Consider the following 10757-nt stretch of genomic DNA (forward strand, 5'->3'; position numbering starts at 1 on the left):
AATTTTAGTGGTTCATTAGTACGCTATCAAAATTACATTATAACCACTTAATACAAATAGTATTCCCTGATTTGTCAATTGTGTGACTTCCACTTTGCATAATGGAAAGTAGACACAAAATGCTGGAGTAACTCAGCGGGACAGGCAGCATCTCTGGAGAGAAGGAATGGGTGACGTTTCGGGTCGAGACCCTTCTTCAGACTGATCAATATGGAAACATACCTGATAGCAGAACTACCCATACTTCAAACCTTTCTGATGAATTGCTGTTCATTCACTTAAATTATCTCGATTACTTTACTTCAAAACTTGTCATCACATTTATTAAGCAAATGCATCACAAATTGCACAGGCCTTCAAATATGGTATTTTAAGAAAAGATTTAAAAACATTCTCAAGGCATCTATGCAAGAAAGTGACTCAAGAAATAAAGGTAATTTATACATGGAGGCAGGGGATCTGTGCAAAGTCCTAAATAAGTCCTTTGCATCATTATTCATGAAGGAGAAGAGCCTGAATGGTAAGATTAGGGAGTTGATATTCAAAGGAATGTTGATATCAACAAGGAATAGGAGTTTGGTGTCTAGAAAAGTGGATAAGTCCTCAGGAGCTGATGGAATCTATCCTAGCATACTGAGTGAAGCAGGAAGATGATTGCTGGGCAGGACAGAGATCTTTGTATCTTGTTTAGCCATGGATGAGTTATCATAAAAATGGATTAGCCAATGTTGTCCCTTTGTTTATGCAGAGCAACAGGGATAAATCAGGAAATTTATAAACTGGCAAGACTTGCATCAGTGGGAGTGAAGTTATTGGAAAAAAATATTATGGACAGGATTTACTCTCATTTGGAAAAGCATGGATAACATAGAACAAACAACATTACAGCGCATGAAAAGTGCCCTTTGTTGTTCGTAATATATATATTAATGATCGGATGAAAATGTAGGTGGTCTGATTACAAAATGACAGAGAACATGAAATTTAAAGTTGTGGATAGTAAGGAAAATTGGGTGGCACAGTGATAGATCTGCTGCCTCACAGCACCAGAGACCTGGGCTCCCTCTTGTCCATGAATGCTGTCTGTGCAGAGTTTGTAAGTTCCCCTGCAACCATGTGGGTTTTCTCTGGGTGCTCCAGTTTCCTCCCTCATTCCAAAGACGTGCAGGTTTGTAGGTTAACTGGCTTCAGTAAATTCCCCCTAGTGGGATGACATAGAACTTTTGTGAAATGGTGAATGGGCATGGACTCAGTGGGCCGACGGGCCTGTTTCCACACTGTATCTCTATCACTAAACTAAAATTGTCAAATAATAAAGCAGGATATACCTGTAGATCAATTGGAAATTTGTGTGGAGAAATGGCAGATGCAGATAATCCTTTTAAGTGTAGTAAGATGATGCACCTTGGGAGGCTAAATGCAGGAGGAAAGTATTCTGAACATTAACATGCAGAGAGATCTTGGGGTGCAAATCCAGAGTTGAATGTGGCCACACAACAGGATAGGGTGATAAAGAAGGTATGCAGCATGCTTGCTTTCATTGAATATAATATCCAATATAATATATTGAATATTATATTCAATATAAAAGTTGGGAAATCATGTTGCAGTTTTGCAAAACTTTGGTAAGGCCACGTTTGGACTATTATGTGCAGTTCTGGGCACCACACGATAGGAAGGCTCTGGGGGGGATGGGGGTTGTAAAGAAGAGGTTTATCAGGATATTGCCTGCGTTTGAGTGTCTTGAGTGGGGTTGCAGGACAAATTATTTTTCTCTTGAGCATTGAAGGATGAATGGTGACCTGATAGAATTATATAAAGTTATAAGAGGCAGAGATAGGGTAGATAGCCAGTCTTTTTCTCAAGGTGGAAATGTCAGATACTAGAAGGCATAGGTTTATGGTGAGGGGAGTGAAGTTTAAAAGACAGTTTGTTTACACAGACAACGGTGGGTGCCTGTAACGCAATAATAGAGGAGGTAATAGGTAATAGAATATGATAGCAATGTTTAAGAGGTATTTGAACAGAGATATTAAGGGGCAAGAATGAAGTGATATGGAACATATTCGGACAGATAGGATTAGTTTACATTGGCATGGTGATCAACACAGACTTGGTGGGCCAAGGGATCTGATCCTCTGCTGCACTGTTCTGTGTTCTATGTTTTTACCAGTTATTTGTTGTATCGTCACCATCCGAATATTCTAGATTGGTATTCTTGCTGACATACATCTGCTTGTGGCAAATTAGACTATGTGGCATATAGTGGCCACAGAAATAAATGAGGTGCCTTCTAAATTTTTCACCCACAAAAGCATAAAAAATGGGATTAAGGCAGCAATGGAAATAAACGATGCTGTGAGAGATAAGATCCGCATAATCTATTTGATTCTCATAGTCACAATCCGGATCATATTCCAATCCTGACCGGAGCATATAGAATTCCTCCAAAGATCTCAAAAAAATCACAATATTGTATGGTGCCCAACACAAAAAGAACACCACCACAATGGTGAATATTACTCTCAGAGTCCTGTGCTTCTGCACTGTTCTACATTTTAATATTGTTTGAATTATCCTAAAATAGCAGTACACTATGATAATCAATGGAAGGGTAAAGAACAGCACATTTTGTTGACAATTCTTTAATAGTTTCCATGTAGCTATATTATCTGTTGGGTAAAAATTGTCACAAATATATTGACCCTCAGTATCTTCAAGCTCCTTGGAAAAGTAAAAATCAGGGATGGTTGCTATTATACTAACTAGCCAGACAACCATGCTTGTTATCATTGCATAGCAAACTTTTCTGGACCTCACAGCAGTTACTGCATGAACAACTGCAAGATAGCGATCAATTGTCATCAATGTCAGGAACATTATACCACTGTAAAAGCCAACATAAAATATGCCACTCATTATTTTGCACATTACATTTCCAAAGATCCATCCATTTGAATGGTGCACTGCCCAGAAGGGAAGGCTAATAGCAGAGAGCAAATCTGAAATGGCAAGATTAAGAATGAATATATTTGTTATTGATTTTAGATATTCATACTTTATCAGTATCATCAAAACCAGTCCATTTCCAAGTAAACTAAGCAATAGTACTAGTGAATAAAAGATAGGCATCACAAGTTCTCCAAATTTGTTGAAGTTGTCTTTATTGCAGGGATATTCATATCCATCATAATCCATTGTGGTATTCATCATTGGCAGATCAAAAGGAATCTGTTTATCAAAAATATGTAGTTGAAGTAATTTATACATGCATTGCTCTTTAGTTTATTTACAATGTGTTGTTTTCATGAAATTCTTCCTCTGCCATTTTCACCTGATTAAATCTTCACAAAATGTCTTTTAAAAGGCAGATGATAATCAAGGATCCCCGAAATGCAACTGTACTGATACTGAACTGTACAACATACTGAAATGCAACTGTACTGATAATGAACTGTACAACATACTGAATCACAACAATGAAAATGTTCAATACAAAGAACCATTTATTCTGTTATAATATCAGTGTCTTCCACCTGAAAATTGTATGCATTGTAGCTGTCCCTTAAACAATCTTGTCACAGCACAATCATGTTTTATGACGTAGAGCTTGTTCTACACATGCATTTAGTCCACTGGTAAATTCAGTGGGACTCATTCATGGGGCCTGTTTATTAGAATGACAGCTACAAAGATGTTCAATCTCTAGACTTTGAGTTATCAAATACTAACCAAAGGAAAGCACAAGGGTTTCTTGAAAAATTGCACCATCCAAAACCCATTTTCTCTCTCTCCAAAACCCATGCCCTGTACCCGCTGAAAGTGGAGAAAGAAAAAGCGTTTCAAATGGAGGGGGGAGGGGAGAGGAGTGTACACCATATGAACTACTCACCTGCATGTTGTATCAGCCACATCCTGCCCCAAGTGTGGAAGAGTCTCAATTTGGCCTCATCAATCACCTCAGGATGCTGAAGACCAGGATCCCTCAATCCCAAGGTACCACTTAACCAGAATGATTTGATGAATAACTGCCTTACAAGACATCATCAAAGAGTAGGCGTCCCATTCACAATTTGCATAAATTACCCAACAAAAGGGTTGTGTTCATTTAATTTCACAATAAAATCCTTTTTGGAAGCCAGGAAGTGCAAAAACACTTGTTCCTAACTCTATGGTCGTAATACTTGCTTCATCATGTTGATTTGTATAATTATTCAGAAAACACAGCTGAATATTCCAAAAGCATGCGGAGCAAAATTAATTTTGTGGTAATGTTGGGTAGGATTTTAAATCTGAAGGTTTTTTAGTAACTTGTCAGTTTCTTTGTTGAACTAAATTAAGACACATGTTGCAATCAAAAGCGCTTGAACAATTGGTTGGTCAGAAAGCAGCCAATAGGGAAGCCACTCACCACGGCCCTGGGCGGCCATTGCGGCGGCCAGCAGCAGGAGAGCGGCCGCAAGGCACTGTCCCATGTTCATCCTGCTGGTGGCCATCTTCTTTGACCTTCTCTCTGCCGTCGGGCTGCACCATGGGAGGAAGGTCAGGCGTGGGGAAGCCGGGACGGGTGCCAGTCCTCACGGCGCTGCTGCGCAGGCGCACCGCCGGCGGGCCTGGCAACCTCTCCCAAGTGCGCACGCGTGGATACCGGGCCCGGCAACCCTCCCCCAGCGCAGGCACGGCTGCCGGGCCCGGCAAGTGGGAGCGCACTGCGCTATAAAGTTATTAAAGTTTATAAAGTGAATTACTTAAAAAATATAACAAAACTTGATACTGCACACCATAGGCGAATGGTGAGTAAGGTGCCCCTAAAATTGTTGCGCTATCGTGTCTCGTGTAAATATATATATATATATATATACAAAATGAGACTTTCAGTAAGATACTAGACTGAGGTGGACCCGTTGGCTCCAAGTCTCTCCTGCAGGGCCTCTCCTGGGGCATTCCTCCCCAAACTGATGATCCTGCGGGCCCGGCGACCCTCTCCAACTGATGAAGACCGTTGCTGGGAGGGGAGTGTCCCCCGGGGCCGTGTGCGGGCAAGGGGGGACAGGGAAGGGGAGAGGGTGCCACTCACCTCATCCCCGTGCCACCAGCCCTGCAGCCAGAGCGAGCCGTGGACCCAAAGCCTCTCCTACATTGGTCCAGCACCCTCCCCTCCCCCACACTCACCCACTCAATCCCCCCTCAAACCCCTTATCCCCCCTCCTCCCCCTCACCCACTCCACCCCCCCTCATCCTCCCCTCCCCCCACCCACTCCCCCCTCACCCCCTTCCCTTCCACCGCTACAACCACCTCATTCCCCTCTCCCCTCCCCCCTCCACTCCCACCCTCTCCCTCCCCTCCCCCTCCACTCCCCCCACCCCCACTCCCCCTCACACCACTCCCCCCCACCCCCACTTCCAATCCCCTCGCCACACCACCACCCACCCCCATTACCCCCCAACCCCCCTTCCCCCTCCCCTTCCCCCATACCCCCCTCCCTTCCCTCACTCCCTCCCCTCACCCACTCAATCCCCCTTATCCCCCACTCCCCCCCCCTCACCCCTCCCCTTCCTCCCCTACTCCTCCTTCCCCCCCACCGACACTCTACCTCTCCCCACCACCCCCACTTCCCCCCACCTCCACTCTCACACCCCCTCCCCTCCAGTATACCATAGGATTTGCTGGAGGAAGGTACTTCGGACTTCATATGTAGATTCACAAGGTTGCTGAGAATTTGTCAAAAGGTATGAATTGCAGTTGTTGTTGCTCTTTGATAGACAGGTGGCAAACTGAATGTCAAATAATATAAACCCATGGTTCACACCATTCATCAGCACTCATTGCTCTTTCCTCTTTCCCCCCAAATAAGTTTTATTGTGAGACATTCAACTGTGGTACTAATGGAGTCTGTCAAAATGCAAGAGCCTGTGAACCAACTTCATCAGAATGAGACACAGTAAGAGGCTGCCGGTTAGGCTGCACAAGGTGGTGAGATTTAGATTTTTTAGATTTAGAGATACAGTGCAGAAACAGGCCTTTCGGCCCACCGGGTCCGCGCCGCCCGGCGTTCCCCGCACACCAACACTAGCCCTACACCCACTAGGGACAATTTTTTACATTTACCCAGCCAATTAACCTACATACCTGTACGTCTTTGGAGTGTGGGAGGAAACCGAAGATCTCGGAGAAAACCCACGCAGGTCACGGGGAGAACATACAAACTCCGTACAGACGGCGCCCGTAGTCAGAATCGAACCTGAGTCTCCGGCGCTGCATTCGCTGTAAGGCAGCAACTCTGCCGCTGCGCCACCGTGCCGCAGGAAGGCAAGAAGGTAATGAAGGATTGCATAAATCTACAGTACAAAAACCACCCTTAACAATGAACTAACACTCCTTTTCATTAATATTTTTCACTTTTCTAGCTTCCTCTGAAATATATTATTATTTGCTTCAGTTAGTCCTCATAAAAGCATTCTGTTTAATTGCGTTGTGATTGTGCTGTAATTTTGAAACATGTGGAAGATACTTCACAGCCTTTTGGCTTGCTGGTCTTGAAATCGATAATGGCAATGATAATGTTGCTAGGGGTAGAACCAGAATAAAACTATCATCAACAAGTGATGGTACAGAGCTGAAAGTCATTTTCTTGGGGACAAAAATGATGTAGAGAACTGACCAGCAATGTATATTTCCCATCTCCTAAACCTGATCACACTTACCACAGGAAGTTTATATGTTGATAAACATGTTGTTCTTGAGTTTTCATGGGAAAATTAGAGAATTAGAGCTGTGGCAGGAAACAACTTTCAAGCACTGGGTAATTTGTCATTCATCATTGTAATAGGCCAATTAATTTGAATATTGGTTCACAGCCCACAGCCTCCCCTGCAGTGCAACATGACAATAAATAATAGCATGAAATAATAGTGTTAAAACCTCTTGACCTTCAGGCAGCAGCTGCTCTCAAGCAGTTAACCCTGATACTAAAGACACAAGGAATTGCAGATACTGGAATCTTGAGTAAAACACAAAGTGCTGGAGTAACTCAGTGGGTCAGGTAGCATCTCTGGAGAAGATGGATAGACAATGTTGCAGATCACATTGTTTATTCATGTCCACCAGAGATGTTGCCTGGCCTGCTCAGTTACTCCAGCACTTCATGTTTTAATCCAGATGCTTCTAGCTCCATCTATTGGTTACATTTTAAACTGCAATGAATTTTGCATCAAGCACTCACAATGCACACTCTCACGTACTTTTTAGTACATACAGGGTGCACTCCATGGCAGTATGAGATCACAGCTGTCTCAGACCAGTTCCAGACACTCTTTGGATCAAATTGCATGAACATTTCGAGAGGGATACCTCAAAATTCTGAAATGAATGACTAAGCTGAGGTCAGAGAAAAATGTAATTGAAATTGTGAGGATGTGAGCAACAGTGCTTTGAATTGCCACCTCTCTCACAATAGAATGGCATACCAGCGTGACAAAGGTTTGAATGCCATGGTGAAGACAGTTATTATATGAGACTTGCCAAATTTACTTCTTCATTTCCACCTCACTTATGATCTTGTCCATCTGAGGTCAATATGCTGATAATCGGCACTTAGTAAAATAAATGTGAGCCATTCAAGGTACACAGTTCAACTCAATGTTCTCGAAGTTTTCTATTTTCAATCTCCATTTGAATACTTCCAAATCCAGTCTTTGTTAAGCCATTCTTTGAGTACCTTCTTTAATCATTAACCATCTTAAGGAGACAACCTTTGGAAACTTGCCTTATTTAATCATATTTTTTGAAAAACGACCCATAAAAACAGGCCACTGGGTCTCGGGTCCTATCAGAAATTAATACATGTCATTAATGATGGATTCCAATGTAATTTACAAAGTGAGAGTGATCAGTATATTGACCTTAGAAAGTTCAAAATGAGAGAGAAAATTATATATTTTCTTCTCTTTACTTTTGCTGTAAGATCATTAAAACCTTTTCAACAGTGATTTGCCATTTTGTCATGGAATGGGTGGCTTTCGAAATTACTGCTACTTTTCTCTTGATGACCTTAGTTACTAATTTCTTTAGCTTTCTGTGCCTTGGGTATAGAAGAAGAATTCAGTAGATCAGTCCCATCTGTGCATGAGTGGGTCTAAGCAGTGCTCTCATTTGCTCTCAATCGTACAATCACAAAGAGAGATACCATGAATGTTATTGCCTCTCTATTGTTATTTTCTCTAGGCTTATATATTTTTTGTTTATTTCCTTTCCTTCTGATGATAATTTATAACCAAACAAGGAAGAAAATAAGGGGAAGAAAAAAAAGATGACAATGCGAAAGTCCAAACCATCATAGACCACAAACAGTGTGAACATAAGTTATGGGAGATCTTGGTTGGGCATCTTGGTTGTCATGGACAAGTTGGGCCGGAGTTTCCTGTTTCCATGCTGTATGACTCAGTGACTCTATGAGAAAGCTATTCACTCTTCTAGCCCAAATAATCATTCAATAGGATCATGACTGCTCTGACATTCTTCAAATCCACTTTCCAGCCATTTCATTGGAGAAATCATGTTGGCATGAAAAGATTATTGGCGAACAGACAGGAAGTAGCAAGTAGGGATAGGATAAACAGCAATCTAAAAAATGCGAGAAGAACTCAGCTAGTCAGGCAGCATCTGGAAGGAATGGAAAGATGATGTTTCAGATCGGGACCCTTCTTCAGGACCCAGTAAGGATAAGATTATTATTTTCAGGTTGGAAATCAGTGACAAGGGAATGCAGCAGGAATCAATGCTGAGATGCCAATGTTTACAACATTTCACAGGACTTTGTTGAAGGCTATAGCATGAAAAAGGACCTCAGCCCAGGAGTCCATGCCTATCAACAACTATCATCATTTACACTAATCCTCTTTAATCTTTTTTTTGTTCTCCCTACATTCCTATAAACTCTCTCCAGATTCTATTGTATGTTGCCCTAATGTTCTCATTGGACAATAGTGACAACATACAATGAACCTACCAAGTTGCATTAGTTTGGGATGTAAGACAAAACTGGAGCAATTGAAGAAAATCCACATGGACACAAAGAGAACATGCAAACTCTCCAGGATGGTGGCTGAATGGCAGTTGGGTGGACAAGTGACAGAGGTGGAAGAGACAAAAGTGTGTCAGATACGGAAAGAGAGGACTGAAATATAAAGCCAGAGAGAGGAATATAAGTGAAACGGGACAAGAAGGGGATAAAGAGGGGGGATGAAAGTGGAATGGAGGATTCGGGGAGATGAGTGTACGGATGGAAAAAGAGCAGGGTGACTGGGGTGGTGGGAGATGGTTGAAAAAATGTGTGCGCTTTGAGGTAGGGGGAGGGGATAGAGAGGGGGTAGAGTGTTATTACTATGTTTCCGGGCTTTACCCCTCCTGACCTTGTCTTTGGTATACCTGACCACCACACCATCAGTCTGAAGAAAGGCCCTGACCCGAAGTGTCATCAGACAATTCTCTCATAGATCCTGCCTGACCCACTGAGTTTCTCCAGCACTGAAGAACATTAAAGTATGAACATTTTATATACCTCTGTAAGATCACATCTAAACCTCCTGCACTCTGAGGAATAAAGTCCTAGCCTGTTCAACCTCTCCCCATATCTTGTTGAATCTGTGGAATTCTTTGCCCCAGAAAGCTGTGGAGGCCAAGTCAGTGGATATTTTTAAAGCCAGAGACAGATTTTTCATTAGTACAGGTGATAGAGGTTATGGGGAGAAGGCAGGAGAATGGGGTTAGGAGAGACAGATTGGCTATGATTGAATGGCGTAGACTTGATGGGCCGAATGGCCTGATTCTACACCTATCACCTATGACCTTATGAAGTCCTGACAACATCCTCATAAATCTTCTCTGCACTTTTTCCAGCTTAATGACATCTTTCCTATAGCAGGGTGACCAAAACTGAACACAATACTCGAAGTGTGGCCTCACCAATGTCTTGTATAACTGCAATATAACATTCCAACTTTTAATTGTTGCAGTGTTTTTCTCTTTTCACCTGATAACCTCTTGCCACGATAGAGTTTGAAATAGCAAATGATCTGGCTGCCCATCAGAGCTGACTGATTGCTATTAGGGGCTCAATGTTGACCTCAGAGAAGAAGCTGATGTTATTTTTGAGGGATTTTGTGAGTAGTATGTGTAGTAACTCACCAGTGCTTTGGTGTACTTACCAAAAAATACAGGGATCGCTGCTGCTCTGTAGATTTTTAACTGTGTTTTGTTTGATGTCTCTGTGTTTTGTTTCAAGCACTCTTTTCCTCAGATGGTCGAAGGTTTAACTTGCTCCTTGAATGCGATGGTGGGAAATTCATCATCGAAGTCTGACTTCATCGAGAAGTGAACCTGGAGACATAATCCACAAATGGAATATTCACATTTCTTTGTTATCAGAGAATGGTATTCTACAAAGGGCCAGATAGACAGAGGACTTTTACTGTGCAAATTTGTTAACTGGAAGGTCCATACTTTAATGTTCTTCAATTAAAAAGATGATGACTTGGAACCCAGCCTCTGAATGCACTATAGGTCCATTTGTGTGCCGTAGTTTAAAGGCTTAAATTGGATGCAATGTGTGTAATATGGCACCGCAATATGGTAAGAAGGACTGTGGAAATTATTGGGAGATGTTGCAGCCGTGGAAGAACACAAGAAGAACACCAGTCTGAAGAAGTGTCTCAACCCGAAACGTCACCCATTCCCTCTCCTAGATGCTGCCTGACCT

At 42.3% G+C, this 10757-nt stretch overlaps 1 protein-coding gene across 1 annotated transcript; it reads right to left on the bottom strand.

Moving 5' to 3' along the window:
• Window positions 1–2166: 2166 nt before the first annotated feature.
• LOC144609609 (C-C chemokine receptor type 2-like) lies at window positions 2167–10374 on the bottom strand. Its single transcript, XM_078428111.1, has 2 exons — window positions 10207–10374; window positions 2167–3231 (listed from the first exon to the last, which is right to left on the bottom strand). Exon 2 carries the CDS (start codon window positions 3211–3213, stop codon window positions 2167–2169), a length of 1047 nt encoding a protein of 348 aa, XP_078284237.1. The 5' UTR covers window positions 3214–3231; window positions 10207–10374.
• Window positions 10375–10757: the final 383 nt, after the last annotated feature.

This window comes from Rhinoraja longicauda, chromosome 2, assembly GCF_053455715.1.
Source record: "Rhinoraja longicauda isolate Sanriku21f chromosome 2, sRhiLon1.1, whole genome shotgun sequence".
NCBI lineage: Eukaryota > Metazoa > Chordata > Chondrichthyes > Rajiformes > Arhynchobatidae > Rhinoraja > Rhinoraja longicauda.